The sequence below is a fragment of the Raphanus sativus genome, chromosome 2, assembly GCF_000801105.2.
Source record: "Raphanus sativus cultivar WK10039 chromosome 2, ASM80110v3, whole genome shotgun sequence".
In the NCBI taxonomy this organism is placed as follows: domain Eukaryota; kingdom Viridiplantae; phylum Streptophyta; class Magnoliopsida; order Brassicales; family Brassicaceae; genus Raphanus; species Raphanus sativus.
In genome coordinates, this window is record NC_079512.1 from 31104189 (window position 1) to 31125401 (window position 21213).

Consider the following 21213-nt stretch of genomic DNA (forward strand, 5'->3'; position numbering starts at 1 on the left):
AATGCTAGTGCCACTTGCATAATCTTTTGATCATGTGCACTGTGTCCTGGGATTATGGCAATCTAACGGCTAAGATTTTGATCATGGTTGGGTTCGAACTGAGGGGTTAAAAAATCATGTTGGGAGTATGGATGAATGTATTAATGGAGGTACATGGTTAGAAACATTAATTAGCAAGAGGAAGAGAGACACTATGTCATGACGATGATCATCATCATTGATATAATCCGGTGGTTAAAGTTCATAAATTCCTTGTTCATGCTTCACTTATAAAGTAACATAATCACTTTGGGACCAAATTGCGAAGCAAATTGTCCACAAAGATCCAAACCCTCTTGTACTAAAGTAAGTCACCAAAAGCATTAATAAAGACGGAATGAATAGGGTTGGTAAGTGCTTAGCTTAATAATTAATACCAACCCTGTTTTGTCTTATGCTAAAAAATGATAAAGTGAGACTGTTGTTATACCGTGACTGAGAGATTTTGATCCATAGATAATAAATTACAATGAACACTATAAGATAGTATCTGGGGTAATATATATATATATATATACACGTTTGTGTGTGTTCATGAGAAAGAACTCAATCTTCTTCAGAAGAGTATCTTTTAACTCTAACCCTTTCACCATTGAAGTAGATGTATTTGTATTCAGAGAGGTACCTCCTAAGTATCAGTTCCTGCTTTTCTTCTTGGCCTAGTTCCCTGAAAGCTCTTGCCACTCTCCTCGCTGTATCTTCGTCCGGCCTCACCTTCAGCTCCTCCATGTCTGCAAACACCTGAAAGAGACAGAACATGAAAAAATGAGTTCCACAAGCAAAGCTTAATGAGTATCTACAGAACTGTCTATACCTCGATAACCTTATCTTGAAGGTCATGGTGGGCATACAAAGCTATCATCCTAGCGAACAAGCGTCTCGGGATGGATCGCGTATGCGTGTGCAGGATCATGTTCCATAGAGATTCTGCCTCATCAGCCCTTTCGTCCATATCAAATGCCAACAAGAGGGTATCGTATGTTCCCATTGTAGCGCCTTGCCCTTTGCTTAACATCCACTTAGCCACCTAAACGTTTTTTTTTCCACTAAACCAATCAACTCATGGTGTACCATCTACAGCAAAAAACTTCGCACCTGAGGCATATGACTGTCACGTTACTTACTTGAATCACACGGTGCCATTGGCTTCTCTTCCTTAAGATCTGCAAAGCCTTAGCTGCAGCAACGATGGGAAACTCAACCTCCCAAGCTACCCATTTGTTCAAAGCTCCATAAACAGCTTCTTTTTCATTTGGGAGTCCAGAGAGCTGTCGGTTGAGAGATAATAAATCAACATGGACTTATACTTCAAATAATAATAATATGTTTTTTTTTTCAAACTTACCATTCGGACAAGATTAAGTGCTTTCTGGCCGGAGCCAGCAGAGTCATTCTTCTTCCACAAATGATGCTCGTTCTTCCCCACTTTCTTTACCTCCTTCCTACAATAACCACACAAACAAATAAAACTTACTCGAGATATAGAATCAGACATAAGTGAAAATAAACTACGACTATATTCACTTGTGTAAACGCAAACAACAAACCTCTTCACCGTGTCTCCATAACTTCCCTTCACTTTACCGGCTTGTGTTTCTGAGAACTTGAAAACAAACTCTACCGTTATGACATGTTGTGTTTTCATTACACATGAACCAAGTTTTACAGCTAAAGAAAAAGACTTCAAGGCAGAACAAAAGTGGGCAATTAAAAGATTACATTTTTACCTTTGCCCTGATGCCAAGACCAAACCTTTTTGCCTTCAAACGACTTGAGAATTCAAGAAATGAAAAGCTCGAAAATTCATGGGATTTCTGCAATTACGAGAAACACAAAGTAAACATCTGATGTAAGGTAAATAGTTACAGTGTTGAAATTGAAGTGTCTAAAAGAAACTCACTGATAATCCTTCTAGCAAAGGGTATCTCCAGAGGTTTTGATTCAAGTTGCAGAGCTCCATGACTCCTCTTTCTCCTCCTACTTTTCACACTTACCATTAGGGATTTGTCTTGGTCGGCCGAGGCATATCGGTTTAGCCAATTCAATTACTAAACCAACTAATAAACCGAATTAATTTTTTGGTTGAAACCTCAGATGGATGTGTGTAATTGGGCCTTTACCGTAAAGATGGGTCTTATTTGGACAATTTCAATTTCAATATGTGATCCCAACCCAAGAGTACCACCCTCAAACTTCTGTCTTTTATTACTACAATTTTCATTTTTATATAAAAACCTAAAACCATAATGTAATTGTTTTTAGTTTGATTAATTAAAGTATAAATTTTTTAAAAAATATTAAAATTTAATTTTCTTTTTTTTTAAAAGCTAAAACCATAATATAATTATTTTTAGTTTGATTTATTCAAGTTTGCTTTAACTTTTTATTTTATTTAAATTCTAATAAAAGTTAATTTCTTACGAATTTCTTTTATTAATATTGTATTTATTTAGTTGCTTTTATTTTAATATTTGTGTTTGTAAATATATAAATAGTTCTAATAAATATATACATTAAATATAAATAATTATATAACTACATTTATTTTAATAATAAAAACCATGATTCATAAATTGATGTAAAATTATATTTGTAATTACTATTTATATATAAATATTTTTTTGAACAACATATAAATACATTATCTTAATAGATATAAAAAAGTTATTAGATATTTTCTAAAATCTTACCAAAATATATATTTATCAAATTTGTTAGTTATTATTATATTATGAAAATTTCCCAAAATATATAAACCTGTATATAGAAAGAGAGGATAACAATAGTTTGGAGAGTAAAGAGAGAATAGCTAAGAAAAGAGAGAGCTAGAGTTTAAAGAGAGAGAGAGGCTTTTAGAGAGAATCGCTAGGAGAGCGATCGTTAACAATTGGGATAAAGCGCGTGTTGTTTCCATATGGAGAGACTTGAGTGTTAATGACACAAAATCTGCTGAGAGATCGATTGCTTGATCCCAAAAGCTTAAAGGAACACATGGAGAGACTTGAAGAAAATGTTTGACTGACATGAGAGAGCCACGGCTAGACTCATCTGTCCCTTTGTTTTTTTTTTTTACATAGTAATTTTTTTTGTCACTCAAAACTTTCAATATTATTGTCTCATTAATGTTTATATACATTTTTGCATATCGATATATATATAACACGTACATGTGTGATACATCCATAAATATGACCAATGATCATAACTTAACAATAAAAATAACTGATAAGATGGTCTACCTCAACGTATAAGCATTTTTCATTGCATGTTAATGACCAGATGTAACAAGCTACAAATTGATATGGTGAAACCACAACCGGTTAGAAGAATGAGGTTACATCGAATTTAATTTCATACTAGGTGTGTTGCCCGTATACTAGGTGTGTTGTCCGTATATGCGCGCACAATTTTCTTACGAATATTTATTAGTTTATATATTTTACTAAAATATATATGCTTATTATTGTATAAATTTTTTGAAAACACTAACATATTAAAGATATTTTTGATTTTGAAATCTTATACTTTTGTTACCACTTTTTGTACACTTATTTTTACTTATATTTTGCTCATATTTTCCATTTCTTTTCCATAAAAATTTTAATTACAAAAATTAATAGTTGGATCAATACATTTATTGTTAGATTGAAATAAAAAAATAATATATATTTTATTAAAATAATATGATTAATATAAGTTCATTTTATTTTAATATATATATTTTTAGATTTTGGATAATTATTATTAATATTAATTTTAATAATTTATCTAATAAAAAATGAAAATTAGTTTTTGGATGTTCATTAAGGGTATAAATGATATTGACCATCTATTTTTTAATTTTAAAATATTTTTAGATTTTGGATAATTCTTATCATTATTAATTTTATTTACTTATGTAATAAAAAAGTAATATCTTTTTATTTTGTAGGTAATTTATATATTTATCCATTAAAGATATAAACAATATTAATCACTCTAATTTTTTATTTTAAAATATATTTTTAAAATTTGATAATTCTTATCATTATTAATTTTATTCAGTTACCTAATCATAAAATTAAATTTCGTTTTTATTTTATGGATAATTTATATGTTTATTCATTAAGGGCATATGCGGGCATAATTTTATTTTAAATATTTATTAATTCAAAATTATAATAATAAGGTTTTATTTATGTTATCAAAATTTAAATTAAATATCAATTTTTAAGTATGATAAAAAAAAATTCATAAAAACATATACATTTATTATTGTGTTGGAATTTTAAAAACACTCACATATTTGAAATATTTTAGAAAATAAATTTATACAAATGTTTCTGATTGAATAATATCTAATCGTAAATTGTTTTATATTTTATTTTTTAACTTTTATAATTTCAAAAATAGTATTTTCAGATAACAACACAATATATATAAGAACTATCTTTTTATTTATTTTTGAAAATTTTAATTTATAATATAATATAGCATATAAATATAATATTATTAACTTAAAATTTTAAAATAAAAAAAATATGATTGTCAGATAACAACTTAATATATGTAAGAATTATCTTTTATTTTGGACAATAATAATTTATAATCTGATATAACATATCAATATAATATTATTAATTTAAAATTCGTTTTTTAACTTTAATTTTTTTTAAGTGTACTACTTTCAGATAACAACACAATATATAAGAATTATCTTTATGGTTTTGACAATAGTAATTTATAATCAAATATAACATATAAATATAATATTATTCACTTAAAATTCGTTTTTAGTTATATAATAAATTATATACAAATTCATTAAGGATAATATCGATATTAACCACTCTAACTTTTAACGTGAGAGCTCCGTTGCGAAAAATCAATTCGCAAATAATAGTATAGATAGATAGAACTTTTTTTCTGATAAACATATATGTTCAGATTTTGGAACTTTTAAGTTGAAAGAATGTTTGAATAGATCTAGATGATTAGCAATACGAGATAAAAGAACACTTAACAAAATCAATATCAACGTCGATGTAATTAAGAAGGTCCCATACCAATTGATATTGAACAAATTAGAAAAAAAACGAACACCTTATCTCTAAACTAATCAAGTTGTGCCCTCACTGTCTGCTTCATGCATGAGCTCACTAGAAAGTTACGTACATACCGTTAAAACAATGCTTTCACTTTCTCTATGTATATATAATATACATTTATGAATGAAGTATGTACCAGGACCACAGTTCATGATACGAACAAATTAGCAAAATAATTCAAATTTAATTTGTATGTATATAGGGAAGGTTCCATAGTTGTGACCAATTATTGAGCACAAAAGAAGAAAGACGGAACAAGACACACTTTAATACAAGAGTATCCAACATCTGAAATGGTCGAAGGGACCACTAGGAGTAGGAACCACACTATAGTCCAAACATATCCGAATTTTGGCTAAGTCACTGTCTCTAGCACGAGACGATATATGCATGACGCATATATCAAACATCCTAATTCGTCCACTGCCCAATTCACTGGACTCCACCTTTTTGTTCATTTTCATTGTCTCTTTACAGTTTAAGATTGTCAAGTAGGACATGCACAAAGTTTGATTTCACCTTATTGTCCCAACGTTGTGTCAACAATGATGCATTTACCGTGTTTGTTTTGTCGTGATCACGTCAAAACTTATACGTTACTGTTCATATAGAATTCCATATTATTTTTAGATCATGTGGAATATCCGATGGATTGAAACTCGACCAACTAGTCTTTTTGGAATTTGTCCACCGATGGTTGACATACCTAATTGTTTGCGACGAGAATCAGAGATTCATATCCACTGACTACATAAAAATATATCCGAGATATGTTTCAAATCTCCAGTTTTTACCATTTTGTCAAACCCATCGTAATATTTGACACCCTTGTGTGGTTAGAATTTCATATTACAAAAATCAATAATTTGTAAGAAAAATTCCCAAGGCATACATGTAAACCTATCTCATTCTTTTTACAGGAATTATTTTCTGAATTCTGACCCAAAAAAAAAGAAGATTTTCGTGTTAATCATTATAGATATTACAAAAATTAAAAAAGTTTGCTAATTGTTATACTTTCAAAATTACCACCCAATACATGTATGCTTTACACTAAATACATTTGTTTTGTTTTACTGCTAAGATTATGTTAGTTTTATCTAATTTAAACTTATAATCAAACTTAAACCAAACTAAAAGAAAATATTACTCGACTTTCTTTAATCTTATTGTAAATTTAACCTTGGTTGAGGGTTCCACCTATATGATATCATGATTTATGAATCAATCATTTTCAGTAACTTTTTTGTTATATGTTCTCCTCAATGCATGTCTTAATCGCTAATAATTGTCCCTCAATTAATGAAAACTTGCTTTTGCGACAACTTCACGGATAAAGTTGTTTGTCAAGAAAGTATATCTAAAATGGCATTAACAGCAAATCTGAAATTTCATCCTGCCTTAGAATCACTCAACCAAATTATCCATGGAAACATGAAAGGTATGAATAGTTATTTTATATTTCCAGAAAATCACATTCAGTAAGATTAATTATTTATCTATCCTACAAAGTGTTTTTTTGTAATATTTTTGTAAGATTCACTTCATTAAGCACATATCGACGTCAATAGGTAATCAAGAAACAAAAAAAATAATAAGATGAAAGAAAATAAAAACAGAAGACTTTTTAAGCCACATTGATAATTTCTCCTTTTTCTTCTCCGAAAGCAACAAATTGTCGGCCGTTAATTAACGCCGCCACGTAATGCTAAGGTGAACGACCGAAGTTCTGGAAAAAATAAACACACGCTAGCGAAAACCTGGTTACGTTAAACTTTGGCTGACATTAAGACAGTTTTCGACACGTGCTGGCTCACGAGTGGGTGTCGTCCTTCATCTGTTTGAGATTATGCAGTGTTTAGCGTTTAGCTAGTAACCGCGTAGCCGCCGAACGCGCGACGATTACGTCCAGTAGCGTTACACCGACTCAGATTCGCAATCATTGGAGTTTCACCGTAACTTGTAAAAGATATCAAAACGATTAATTTAACATTTTACCAAATTAAAATATCGTCAAGAGATAAATTAGTAGACATACATACACGATATTTTAATATTTACGTAACTACATTAACATATAGATACCTATAAGTTCACTTAAATATTTTATTGATTTTCGTTCATTAATTCAGTATAAGATATATATATATATATATATATATATATATATATATATATATATATATATATTTGTACTTAATTTTTACGTTAGTGTTTATTTGAATTTATATATCAAATATGTAGAAACAAAAAAATAAAACATATACTAGAGAAATTTATAATGTTTTTAATAATCTTGCAAATTGAAAAATGTTTACGTACCAACTACATTATCCCATTAGATTGTAGGAAAAAATGATGTGTAAGTGTATATAAATACTTGTGTAATCCCATCCTTAATGATTAATTAATCTTTACATATCGAATCACTTGACTGCACTCAAACACATTCGTGATGGCGTCATCTGATGCAACAAAAGATAATTAATACTTACACGTATATATACACACACATAATACATACATATATATACGTGTAAAAGATGAGATTCTATTAGCGAAGGCTTGGTCTATATAAGTTCCAACTTTTCTCACAGTTGTGTCTTCTTTTCCTACCTTGCTGCTCTTCAACCAAAATAATCCCTAACTTTTCTTGGCAAAACATTTTCTCTCAATGTCAGAAGAATTTCAAGAGTCCGAGATTATATTTTCTGATGAATATTTCATGAGTAACAACGTCAAGAGTAGCAACAAAGAAAACACCAAAAGAAAGCCGATGGCGACGGGGAAGAAGTCATCTCCTGTCAGAATCCCGTCAAGAACTATTTCCCCGTGTAAGGTTGAGAACGAGGAGGAGGAGCAGGAGGAGCGTATGACTCCGCCACATGTCATAATCAGAAAACGAAGAAAGGAGGCGCAAATGGCGTATTCATTTTGTACACTTAAAGGAAGAGACTTAAGTCGTCACCGGAACTCCGTTCTTAGGATGACCGGTTTTTTGGAAGTTTAATTATTTCAAAATAAAATGAGAACCGATCTGGTTTAGATTTGCTTTTGTTGTATTTGTATAGAACAGCTTTGAAATTAACCGAATGGAATTACATTTTTTTTTCTAATAAAGAAAAGTTTAGTACTGGAAATAATATTCCATTATTTAATATTGTAAGATGTTAACTTAATAATTATTATTTATTGTTACATTATTGTTTGATTTCTTGAGAAGAGGAAAACCATAAGAATCAAATCTTATACTCCGTGTATGTTAAATTGAGTTATATATGAGTTTGCTTGTGAAGTAATTGGTTTCTTGGCTTGTAGATCTTGTATTTGGTCCACATTCATGGGATTCTGCAACTTGCTCGCTAAAATGAGCCTTATAAGCTTTGTCTGCTATTGTGAAACTCAGCCGAGAGGTAGAGATACCTTGGAAAAGTAATGTTAAGCGAATCTAATCATCCTATTATTAATAAATTATTTGTTTAAATAAAACAATTTGGTACCTTAAAAATCAGCTTGACTTTGGGCTGAATATATGGTTCAAGTATATCACATTAGTTTAATCAACATGAAGTTTATCTTATGTTTATGGAATGTTACATGTCGTATAAACACACGCTTTAAGAAATTAGATAAAACAGTGAAGGTTAATTAGATTAATTAGCCACTAGTAGTGTATATCGAAGTCGAACTGTCAAACAGTGAAGGTTACATATTAGTATATTACCACTATTATTTGTAAATATATCTTTTTAAGTATTCACAAATATTACGAATGCTGAATGTTTACAGTTAAATTTATAAATCTATCAACCAAAGAATCTAATTCATTTAAATATTCACAATTGATGTTTTTTATAAATAAATAAAATACCTTCAAATATTTAAAAAATATTTTCGTGGAACAATAAAAAATCTACAAAATTTTAATTTGAGGAATAGAGAGAGTATATTCTTGACATATATGCATTATTTACGGTGGAGCAAAAAAAAGAAACATAAAACTTGATGAATTTTATGATAGTATATTATTCTTGATCTATATAATTAAACACTATATATACATACTCGGGAATATAATTGAACTAATTAATGCTACTGATCAGCCGAAACCACCGGCGTAGACCGGTTCCGCTTCCGTCTTTTCCGTGTTCTATGACTACCACCAAACTTTAACCGTCCAGTATCCCTAAACCGGTCCTTCTCAGCTGCCACGATCACACACTCAGGTGGAGGCACGGCATACCTTACGGTATCGTAACAATACGAATAGTACATATAACGTTCCCGGAACCGTCGCATTGCGGCTCCTTGTTTAGGATTAATGGTTGAGTAATCGCTAGTCATGAGATCTTGGTCGGAGGCAGAACAGTTTCTGTAGTTATAACCGACAGTGTTGTTGTTGTTGTTGGGAAATGAGTCGGAGACATTACAACCGTCGAGAGCAATGTCTTTGAACTCGGAGACGAAAGGTGAAAATGTATAGTCGACACCGAACTTTCCGCCGGAAGTAGCCCAGCTTGAGGCGTCCCAAATGGTTGCGTAGAGAGACATTGGTTTTTGTGGATAGTCTCCTTTCATTTCTTCTTTTCTTATGATTTCTCTTATTGGCACATCGTCTACCCAAAATCTGCATGTCATAAACTAACCAACGTAAACCCTTTATCAAAAAAACAAAAACTAACCAACGTTTAAAAAAAAAAAAATTTAAACTAACCAACGTTGTCATATTATGTTGCATATTTTCAAAAAAAAATGTTGCATATTTTCTTGGCTAATTAACTAGAGCAAGTTGTTGTCGATGAGGTTGTCAAATCTTGATGACCTAAACCGATCCATTGTTAATCAAACTAAGACTAAAGAAGTGTTTGCCTTGGCAATCAGTACTCTCGTGCGGTGTAAATGAGACTGCATTTACTAAAATGTATACTGCACAACAACTACTTTCTTTATATTCAACATATACATATCTCATGCACCCTATCAAAACCACATGCACCAATCTAGATCACCTAACTAAGAATTGAATTACGTGCACCGGTCTTTAAATTAAGTAAATTTGTTGACTTATAGATAAAGGATTGTGAGAAAGAGAAAACTAACATTATTTTGGTTGGGTTCCAAAGGATGCTATAACGGTGAAACTCCTTGGAAGGATCAAACCAAAGACGGTAGCGTTCTTCTCGGCCACGGTTTGTGCTACCATTACCATACATATTCGTCTGAAACCGCCATGGCTTTCCTTCAACGTTCCCTAAGAACTCTATGTCTAATTCGTCATGGTTCTTCACAAACACATCACCGTTTGATGTCTATATGCAATGTCATTTGAATTCAATCACTTTATTAAAAAAATAGTTTAGTACTTATATATTATTCGATAAGGAAATTCTAAAAAATAGTGACTTACGTAGAAGGCGACTACAAGACCAGCCGTGTAAGCTCCTGGCAACTTTATCAACGAACTAAAAAATCCATGTTGATACATGTTTGAAGATATAAATCCTGACCCTATCGAATTCATTTTGAAAACAATTTCGTATTAATTCTATATAATTAAAACTCAACGACTTTGATTAGTGACATTTGAAAGATATTTGAATCGCAGAAAATGAACTCAATTTATGAAGTTGAAAAAGAAACTTAACAAATCTGAGAAACGGTGAAATATAGTACTACATCATTTACATTTACATACTTTGATTATATGTAAATCAAGAATTTGCAGAAGTTCATGTTTGGTAAAAGATGGTATATTCGCATAATAATGTTACAACCATTATGCGGTGCTCTAATTGGATAAATATGGATTATAAATCAAGATTTTTTTTTGTGAAATCTTCATGTTTGGTAAAAGAGGGTATGATCGCATAATCATGTTATCACTTATCACCATAACCGAATTACCATTTCTATCCATTATCATGTTCATGCAGCTCGCAGAATTTAAAATACAAATGAGGATGATCATCAAAAACTAATAAAAGTCGAGTCTCTTAACGTGAAATTGGTTGTATTTTCTTCAGAAATCTACATACTATACTATTTATATAATAACTTGAAAGACAAGAAAATCACCAGTATATTTGTCGAGGAGTAATCGAACGCTGCGATCATCAGGAGATCGGATGAGATTAGATTCACCAAATAAATGAGAAAGACCTTCGTCGAAGAAAATGGGGTTTATGTTCTCCAACCCCAAAACACCTCTCCATGATACGAATATCATCACCACCATGATCATCACCTTTAAGCGAAGATCAACCCATAAAAGGTATATTGAATCTCTCATTTTTTTTAGGTTCTTTGAAAACTCGGAACAAAGAGAAAAGTGGTTTGGTTTCTCTTTCTTTGTATGGTCTAAGATGTTTGTTGTTGTGTGTTTTTCTCTTCTTAAGATGCGTCAAAGTGGGAAAGAGAAGACCATGGAATTGTCTAAGTTTTGCTTCTATCTTTTCGTAGGAATTGTTAAAAAAGACTATTCCTTTCCTTACTTGTCTACAGAATTGCCATCGTTCATTTTCAATATCTTTGTGTATAGTTGAAAAATCTATTTATTTCTATACAGCAGTACAGGTCACATATGTTGTTGTATAGTAATCTACTAAAAATCCATTATTCAGATTTTAGATGAAGATTTTTTTTAATATATTTTCATTATTGTTATCAAAGATGGTAGAGTATCCCCATTAGTGAATCTCATGGAGAAGTTCACAAAACAATTTTTTTTTATTTTTTTTTACTGTTTGATTTTTTTTTTAAAATTAATAATCGAACCAACCGTAGAATAGTGATAATATATGTTCAGTGCGAAGAATTTGTGAGAGAGAAATTCAGCAAAAACAACTTATTTTAATATTTTTTTTTTTTTGGAAATTGTGTGAACCCTCCCGTTTGAACTCTATGGGGATGCTCTTATAAGGGCTAAATGAATATCGTGTGGAAACAAATAAATAAAAACAAGCAAATAAACGAAACGGAGATTTAACATGGTTCACAGGCTATATTAAAGATAGTTCAAATGACACTACAGATACGAGAAAAAATTTACAAGACTGCAGTTCTACAATTGCAGTTCATCAAGTTACCTCTTCTCAAATGAAGCTCTCTCAAACTAAGTAGAAGAAAGATTCACCACTCTTGTGATTTCCAAGTGGCTTAAAGCTCTCTGTTTTTATCTTTGTGTACATGTTCTTAGATCATGGAGTCAGAAGAAGATAAATCAGAATCCTTCAAGACTTCCTTCTAACAGAAGTGATCATGAGTGCATTAAGTGATAACATACTATGACAAACCATCTGCTAAGAGAGAATGGTTTGTCTAGTCTTATGTTATAAAAATGCGATTTATTCTACAGAACTCAAAAGTTGTGATTACAGAATGGAAGTCTGTTAATCAAGATGTTTAGTTTATCCATTTTTTCTTCCTGTTTCCCCCTTGTTGACAAAAAAAAAGAGAAAGAAAAAAGACATCAGACAGAGAACTTGACGCCTTCATCATCGGCTGAAGTTCCTTTGAACAATGCAAGCTTGCCCTTGTTCTCTAACAGCTTCAAGGCCCTCATTAGAATCGTCCGATCAATCCCTTCAAGTTCTGAAACATTCACATTATGTATTTATGTGACACAAACTTAAAATCATAAACATAATTTGTCTGTTTTTTTTTTAATTCTACCTGTTCCAAGGGATTCAGACCCTGAACGTATTTCTTCAACAGTCATAACACTGTCCTCTAATCCATTCTCTCTCACCTTAACATGACATCGGATTAGAGAAAGGAGCAAGAAACCAAGAAGAAGAAAAAGTCAGAGACAAGTGGCTCACAAACTTAAGAATGATGTCTGCCCAATCTTGAATCCGGTGCCACAGGATCAGACATTTCCTATGTCCTTTATCTAGCCATTCCGCACGCCCTGTCAATAGATAAACAATGCGTAAACATAAAAAAAAAAAAAATCTTTATCACAGAGAATCTCTAACCTTCACCGACAATGGCTGAGAGGAAGGTTTCCCTTGCTTCATGGCTTAGAGTTCCTACAAACCAAACGACACTAAGATGTTTGAAAACATAGAAAGAGCAGCGGTGAAAGCCTAACAACAGAATGAACAAATCTTACTAAGATGTTAACCAGCAATATACTGGAGAAATAAAGTAACAAGTAATCAAGAAGGGTAAACCAAAGTGGAAGTAAGTAATGGAGGAAGATTACTATCAATAGAAGAGTTGGAGAAGAGAGGGAAGTCATCTTCAACGCCGATCAAGAAAACCTTTTGGGATTTGCAGTAGTCCAAGATAAGCTCTTTCCACAGCTGTATTTGCTTCTCCCGAGTGTCCCTCACTGGCTGCAAACTGTCAATAAAAAAAAAGAAACATACTTTTGATCAATCCATAATCTTCAAAAAGAGAAAAAAGGAAACTTGAAGAAGAGAGATTATTTGAGGAGATATACGTGAAGTATGGAGGATAATTGAAGAATTGAGGAAGCTTGAAATCACCCAGTTTCTGCATCTTTGACCCGTCAAAAATCTATTTCACAGAATCAAATAACGACCCATAAAACAGAGAGAATATAATCACGATTGTTAGATTTTGTAACTAGCAAAAACAACTAGAATCTCTGGAGGGAGAGAAACTGTGGAGATCGGATACATAAGCTAAAGGAATCGAAATCTCGAATCAAAGAAATCGAAATCAGATTTATCGAAAACCCACCAATCAGATAAAATCCCAACCAGATGTGGAACCCGACAGAACAACACGCGAAATCGATGAACCCCGACCGTTTTTTGGTTCCCAACTCTGGTTTTTTTTTTTCCCCGACAATGTTCCGTTTGCAACTGGGTTTAGATATGCTGTCCAGGCCTGTGGTCATTAACCGAGATGTTCGATTCCGCAATTAAGATTTTTTTTTTTTTTTGGTTTTCGATTCGGTTCGTTTAAGTAAACGGTTTGTTCACTTTTCTAAAAGAAAATATTTAACCAAAATTTTAAACCGAAATAATCAAAATTCCAACTCAAACCAAAATAATAGAACTTAACTGACTTTTCAAAACTTATAGTTAAACTTTAACCAAATTCAAATTTTCCGGTATAAATTTTTGAAATCGAACTAAGTGAAAATGAAATCGAACCGAACATTTTCTGATTTAATTTGTTGAGATTTCGACTAAATAAACCGAACAGAAAAATTAGAATTAATATTTATTAAATCATTACACTGAAAATCACACTTCTAGTTTCTTTTAGCAATTAAAAACTATTATGGAAAGGTATGTTTATTACTTTTAACAAAAAGTAAATAATTATGAAAATGTATGTTTGTTACTCTAAATGGGATATGTTGTTTGAAAAAGAAACCATTCTTCAAAGAAGAGTTGTCAATTTGTATTGTTTGGATGATGTAAACATTCTACGAATAGTGTAGTCTATCCCTTAGATCATTAAAAGAAAAATCTAACCATTGGTGATACATATATTTGACATGTATAATTCTTTTAAAAATGTGCCATTGTTATTTGAGGGGTGGCTTTGGTTCAGGAATAACAAAACACTCGTTTGGTTTAATAAATAATGACGTCATTTTCTTAGAGAAAATTGAACCCTTGTCAATTGGATTGTATAATTAAATCGGTTTAATAAATAATGACGTCATTTTCTTAGAGAAAATTAAACCCTTGTCAATTGGATTGTATAATTAAATCAATCCTGACCATTATATCTAATAATTTTTTTCGTATAAAAAAAGAATGATGTCAAAGTGGGTTTGCTATTATATATAGATTACCCAAAAAGATGAAACAAAGATTATGGAAGAATCATAGTCTTGAAGAAACACAGTTTGTCAATATTCTCTTTAGTTCCTTTCTCAATATCTTCCCAGTTGGAGACTTTGGTATTGAGCTAACCATCACCACTTTCCTCACCTTCCTGTACGGCGCAACCTAAACAAAATCATTACATCAGTTCCTCGATCTCCAAACGTAGAAAACATGTTCCGTTTCCAAAATATATGGCAAAAGCCTTGATTGAATTAGTAGAGAGCCTAACCTGAGCAGCTACATAGTTTATTACATCTTGTTCTGTAAGTGTTGTTTCTTGTCTCCTCACAACGAATGCTACCGGAATCTCTCCACATTCTTCATTTGGGGCACTATAATCAAAACTCTTACGTCACAACATAATTCACAAAATTTGAATTCTTTAGACTAGAATAACAGACTGTATGGCACATTGTCCAGTTTCCTCCACTTATTAAACGTATTATATTAAAATCTTTAGACGAAGAACCAGATTTGTCAAAAAATTTTGAGACTTACGCTGTTACTGCAGCATCGATAATCAAAGGATGTGAAACAAGAACAGCCTCCAAATCTGCTGGTGCTATCTGCCAAAAAAAGACCCATGATCACTCACTGTGATCTAATGAAAGATAAAGAAAAAGAGTTTACTCAGATAAACTGATTTTACCTGAAAACCTTTGTACTTGATAATCTCTTTCATACGATCAACAATAAACAGGTAACCATCTTCATCAAAATAAGCAATGTCCCCAGTCCGTAGCCAACTTTTTTCAATAATTGTCATCTCAGTTGCTTCCGGGTTATTCAAGTATCCTGAATGATTTTATATTTTCTCTTGAGTAAAATCAAAAAATTGTTTTGACGAAAACATGCAACAGACAAGCAAGAACAAGATAACAATAAGCCTAACATTCTAAGACAATCATCAAAATACTTCACAGGACAGTTGAAAGATGCCAATCTATATTTACAATTAATGAGGTTCTCTATGATGTAAACCGTTGACATAGACCTATGCATCCTCTTAAAAAAAGGTAGTAGAATAGGAAGAATTTAATCTTACCTTTCATGACTCCAGGACCTTGTAACCAGAGCTCTCCTCGGTTACCTGGTGGAAGGAAAGAGCCAGAGCTCCAATCTACAACCCTTGCTTGCGTATTTGGAGCAAGTAGTCCCACCGAAGAATACTTCCTAACCTTTTGAGAGTTGAACCCTCGCGTACCAACTGCAGTTGATTCAGTCATTCCATATCCCTGTATCAAATCAACATGAGGAAGAGCCCCAAGGAAATCCTCAATGAACTTCCTGCTCAACGGAGCTGCTCCAGAAGAAACCTGCTTCAAGCTTCTAAACGCCTCGTCCCCACAAACTCCTCTCGCCTTCTTCGTCAACGCCATCAGCATCGGAGGGACAACAGGGAAATGAGTGATCTTAAACTTCCCGATCGCATCAACAGCATCGGAAACATCGAACCTCCTCATAACAACAACGGTGGATCCAACAGACAAGAGCCCCATCACAAAGAGCGACAACCCGTAGATATGGCACAGAGGCAGAGCCGCGAGATAAACATTCCTCGAGCCTGGATACTCGTACTGAGAAGCTTCGAACCTCACGAAGAGCTCCATCGACGCGATCAAGTTCCTGTGAGTCAACATAACTCCTTTGCTAGCTCCCGTGGTCCCGGACGAGTACATAATCGCAGCCACGTCGTCTTGCTTAACCAACGGCTTAGGCACGCTCCCGAAACCTCCTCTGACGATGGAGTAAAACTTCGGGTAGTTCTCGATCCGGATCGAATCAAGATCGAAACTTTCGGGGACCCTTATCACCGTAACCCCTAAAGAAGCAAGCTTTTCGACGCTTTCGCGAGAAGTGAACGCTACGGAGACGTTACACTCGCTCACCTGCTTCTTGATCTCCCCCAGGGTGCTCGAAGGGTTGATGGTGGTGACGACGGCGCCGAGGGAGATGAGCGAGAGGAGAAGGAGCGGGAAGTAGAGGGAGTTGGGGAGGACGAGGGAGACGACGTCGCCTTGTCGGAGGCCTAGGTCGTGGTGGATCCCCGCGGCGATTGATCTGACCGTGATCTGGAGCTCGGCGTAAGCTATGGTGAATCCGGTTGAGGAGTCGACGAAGGCCGCGGCGGAGGCGGAGGAAGCGGGATCGTGGATGGTGTGAATGTGGGAGAAGAGGGCGGAGACGGCGTCGAGGTTGGGGTCGGTTGGGAGGTGGAGTGAAGGGTGTTTGCTGGTGTAGATACCGGTGAGGGGAGAGAACCAGAGAGGAGGAGAGGGCGTTGGGGTTTTAGGATTTGGGGATGTGTGAAGGTGAGTCGCCGCCGCCATTAGAGTGAGAGGGAGAAGCAGTAGCAGGCGGAGTTTAAGATGGGGAAATAAATGAACGTCGGAGTTACTTGCCGCTACTTTTAAACGTGTTCTCACGTGTCATTGTCCCTTCACCGGTTTATATTCTTTAATTGTCCCATTAACAGTGATTGTTGTTTTTTTATTCGTAATTGTTCCATAAACAATAATTTTTGTTGAGTTTTTGTTCTTTGTGTCATTTTGGTCTGATTTTATTGTTGGGGTTTGATAGTTTGATTACTGGTTTACATCACAAACCACTAAAACCAACATTTATGTGAAATCGAATATATAAATTTTGAATTAAGAATATAGAGAAATATAATCAAAGTTTGAGAGACATCTAATACTCCCTCCGTTCCAAATTAGATGATGTTTTGGAGAGTTTTGGATATTTCAAAATAGACGATGTTTTGATATTTTTATATTAGTTATAACTTTATTAAAAGTTGTGTGACCAATAGAGTCTTATAATCTTTTTGATGATTGGTTAGATTAGTTTTAACTTTTCTTTTTAATGCTACTTTTTAAGATAAAAATACATTCCTTAATTCTTGTGTCATCATCCATAACATCAAGTATTTAGGAACAGAGGGAGTACTATATAATAATTTATTATGTGGAAAAATATTTTGTGGACCCATAAAATGTTGCTGTCGCCGTTGTAAAATGTTGGTTGTGTGAATGTGTATGTTGCAAATGTAGGTTTTGATATTGTGTAATGTAATGGTAGGATAATAGGAAGATACGTTGGTCGAACCTTCTAACTGAAAGCACTGAACAAGTCAACAAGTCATTATACTAAAATTTTTTAATGATAATTAGTGTATAAATTCTGGTTTCGAATGATAAACAGTGTCCCGTTCCACACCACAGTTAACAATAACAAAAATCTCTACATATACTATATATTTATACATTTTTATAAATGTTAGAACCGCACCACAATTAAACCACTTGTTCCGCACCGCTTAATGTGCAGTCACCATTCAGAGCATTTATATAAATTTTGGTGCCTAAAAATTTTAACCTATGGCTGGTTTTAAGTGTATACCCTATCAACTTTCACAGTTTTGTGCTTAATCATTATGTAAGTTTGGAATATTATATTTATATGAATAATCTCTTGATCCATTAATTATGTAACCTAGGGTGCAAAAGAAGTTGATGAGCGACAATTGATAACTTTAATTTCGTGAGAGGCCGACGTGGTTCGTTGGGAAGCTGAGAGAGATCGTCACTTGAAAAAGATGGAAGTATTTTTTCATCACAGTAAGGCATTATTCGAGAGTCGAGACCATGAGCAGAACTTGCAAAACTGTAGTTCTTTTTAATACTAAACAAGATTATATTGATCAAATGATTTTACAGAGGAGAACCATGGAAGGAAAACAAACAAAGCCGGACAAAATAAAAGATTAAGAGATTATACAGAGGGCTTAGCTTTAAAATGTTTCCTTAGTTAAGGGCTATGTCTCCTTAAGACATTTTAAACCATGGACGGAAAACAAACAAAACGAGTTCTCCGAAGACATAGTCCTTGACTAAGGAAACATTTTAAAGTTAAGCCGGACATTTTTTAACACTAAATAAGATTATATTGATCAAAATTAAGCCGGCAAAAATGAGTTCTCCGGAGACATAGTCCTTGACTAAGGAAACATTTTAAAAACCAACTTAAGAGAATATGCATGGCGATTAAGAGATTAAAGTTAAAAAAAGATTAAAAACCAACAAAATGAAAAGAAAGAAAGCTCCAAAATGAAAACACCAACACTCCAAACGCATCTTTGATGGAGAACTTGAAACCTCCAATAGTTAATAAGCATAGCAATTTAACGAGAGAAACCTAAGGTTCAAATCGTAGAACAGAATACTTCGTTCTTACTTTTATCCGAAAACGGCGGAGTCAAATTTAACTGAGGAGCGACATGCAAACTCCGAGGAAACTGAAGAACAACATGCAAACGCCTAGGAAGAAGCTTGTGTGATACGAGGACTCGATCGAACCTCTAGAGAAAAGACATGGCGTATCACCACCATCCATTCAAACATCTGTTTTGAGAAACAAAATGGATGAAGGATCGAAACGGAAAGAAGTCAAAAACACCAACAATGGAGAGAAGATGCATGCAGCTTGAAAACAAACCATCACCCGTTCATCTTGTAGATTTAAAACCTCGAAAGCAAACTAATGCAAAATAGATCAAGAAAATATCTGAAAATTTAACTTATCACCATCAAAATCCACATGCAATTCAACCGATGAAAACTATTGAAGAGATTGAATAAAAGGAGTAACCCCGACTCTGGTTCTGTGCAGTTGGAGCTGGTGATCGGTGAATAGCGGAAAAAAAAAGATCAAAAGAAGTAGAAAGAAGGGAGAGATTTTTGAAAATAAAAATCTTTTTTTTTGCAAACTAGTTGAGGAGGGAAAATTTGTATTTATCGAAAAATAAAATTTGAAAATGAGATAAATTTAATAGCATCAGCACTATTGGGGTTCCCAGGTAGTCTTTCATTTTTCAAAATAAATAAAAATAGCTATAGAAAGTTAAAACAATTCTAACAGAACTTAGTACTCAATCAGTGATTCAATGGATTTTACAGAACTAAATAATTAAACATTATATTTTCAACCATTAATGATTGGTCAAGGGGACATAGAGTTAGCACTTGATCTCGAGGAACCGTATGGAAGTTAATTACTTGATTCGATGCAATGGTAGTACTTTATGAGAGCTCTGAACAGAATTGACATATTTAAAAAGGTCTGTATGTGTAGTGCTGGGTTTGCGGGTCGACCCGCCCCGACCCGCCCCGCCCCGCTGCGGGTCGAATCATTTTTTTGATTTAAAAATCCGACCCGCTTGACCCGCAACTGAAAAAAATAAGACCCGTCCCGTCCCGCATAAATTAGCGGGTGACCCGCGGGACCCGCGGGTAAAATAAAAAAATAAAAAATAATTATTTTATTTATATTTTTTGTAAAAATAATATAAATAATATATTTTAATAATTTTATTTTAAATATTCGTAATTTTATTATTATTTTTAATAAAAAACATATTTTTATAAACAAAAAATAAAAAAAAAGATTTTTTTTTATTTTGCGGGTTGGCGGGTACCCGCAGTCTAAATTCGATCGACCCGCATCCGCCCCGCAGAAAATATGCTCAACCCGCACCCGCACCCGCCCTGCATATTTTTCAAATTTGTTGACCCGCACCCGCCCCGCAGCGGATCAAATGAGACGGGACCCGCGGGTAAAGATTCAGATTCCCAGCTCTATGTATGTGAGACTTGAATATCGATTTGGTATCATATGTATAATAAGTTCGCAATTGATTTCTCTTTTTGTAACTGAAAACGCAATTGATTTCTCTTTTTGTAACTGAAAACACAATTGATTAATCACTCAAACATTTTTGTGCTCAATTTGACGAACTAAAACAAATGCATGTTAAGTCAAAAAAAAAATGCATGTATAATAAATAATTTAGAAATATTTGAATCATGTAACTTATCGGGCAAAGTTCATCAACGAATAAATCATCAATTGTATAATATATTTTTTTTCATTTCAGACAAGTTTAGAAATAATTTTTTGTCAAAAAGATGAAAAAGAGCACGTGACACATGACAGTCAAATATAAAAATATAGCAAAAAAATAGATTAAAGAAAAGCAATGTTCTATATACAGTCCGATAATACGGAGTTTAGACTTTAGACGATATACCAGCTTTATGTTATAAATGTTTGCAGCTTTAAATAATTTTAAATTTATAAAATTAATATTCAAAATTAAATTTATTATTATACAGTATATATTATTAATATTATTTTTGGTTATTGTGTGTATCTATATGATTAATTGTTTTCAAAATAATTTTAAATTTATAAATTTATCATCTTTGTATATT

At 33.0% G+C, this 21213-nt stretch overlaps 5 protein-coding genes across 6 annotated transcripts; 1 reads left to right on the forward strand and 4 right to left on the reverse strand.

Annotated features, from left to right (window-relative positions):
* Window positions 1-368: 368 nt before the first annotated feature.
* On the reverse strand, window positions 369-2072 carry LOC108839926 (pentatricopeptide repeat-containing protein At4g18975, chloroplastic). Its single transcript, XM_018612712.2, has 7 exons — window positions 1940-2072; window positions 1767-1853; window positions 1587-1642; window positions 1385-1481; window positions 1164-1307; window positions 854-1066; window positions 369-780 (listed from the first exon to the last, which is right to left on the reverse strand). The coding sequence occupies exons 1-7, from the start codon at window positions 1997-1999 to the stop codon at window positions 586-588; spliced, it is 852 nt and encodes a 283-aa protein (XP_018468214.1). The 5' UTR covers window positions 2000-2072; the 3' UTR covers window positions 369-585.
* Window positions 2073-7666: 5594 nt separating this feature from the next.
* Window positions 7667-8237, forward strand: LOC108841005 (protein S40-3). Its single transcript, XM_018613797.2, has one exon. The coding sequence runs from the start codon at window positions 7801-7803 to the stop codon at window positions 8134-8136; it is 336 nt and encodes a 111-aa protein (XP_018469299.1). The 5' UTR covers window positions 7667-7800; the 3' UTR covers window positions 8137-8237.
* Window positions 8238-9075: 838 nt separating this feature from the next.
* On the reverse strand, window positions 9076-11555 carry LOC108840541 (probable xyloglucan endotransglucosylase/hydrolase protein 29). Its single transcript, XM_018613369.2, has 4 exons — window positions 11202-11555; window positions 10534-10634; window positions 10227-10435; window positions 9076-9753 (listed from the first exon to the last, which is right to left on the reverse strand). The coding sequence occupies exons 1-4, from the start codon at window positions 11413-11415 to the stop codon at window positions 9219-9221; spliced, it is 1059 nt and encodes a 352-aa protein (XP_018468871.1). The 5' UTR covers window positions 11416-11555; the 3' UTR covers window positions 9076-9218.
* A 796-nt stretch (window positions 11556-12351) lies between these two features.
* LOC108829873 (vacuolar protein sorting-associated protein 25) lies at window positions 12352-13994 on the reverse strand. 2 transcript variants are annotated; one of them, XM_018603471.2, is made up of 7 exons: window positions 13836-13994; window positions 13573-13649; window positions 13333-13472; window positions 13103-13156; window positions 12947-13035; window positions 12798-12873; window positions 12352-12716 (listed from the first exon to the last, which is right to left on the reverse strand). In XM_018603471.2, exons 2-7 carry the CDS (start codon window positions 13629-13631, stop codon window positions 12595-12597), a joined length of 540 nt encoding a protein of 179 aa, XP_018458973.1. In that variant the 5' UTR covers window positions 13632-13649; window positions 13836-13994; the 3' UTR covers window positions 12352-12594. The 2 variants fall into 2 exon arrangements, with proteins under 2 accessions (XP_018458973.1, XP_018458967.1); XM_018603465.2 differs by having other exon boundaries at window positions 13573-13642; window positions 13836-13976.
* An 876-nt stretch (window positions 13995-14870) lies between these two features.
* LOC108818568 (4-coumarate--CoA ligase-like 6) lies at window positions 14871-17347 on the reverse strand. Its single transcript, XM_018591534.2, has 5 exons — window positions 15987-17347; window positions 15591-15736; window positions 15440-15507; window positions 15171-15273; window positions 14871-15064 (listed from the first exon to the last, which is right to left on the reverse strand). Exons 1-5 carry the CDS (start codon window positions 17269-17271, stop codon window positions 14939-14941), a joined length of 1728 nt encoding a protein of 575 aa, XP_018447036.2. The 5' UTR covers window positions 17272-17347; the 3' UTR covers window positions 14871-14938.
* Between the last annotated feature and the right edge of the window lie 3866 nt (window positions 17348-21213).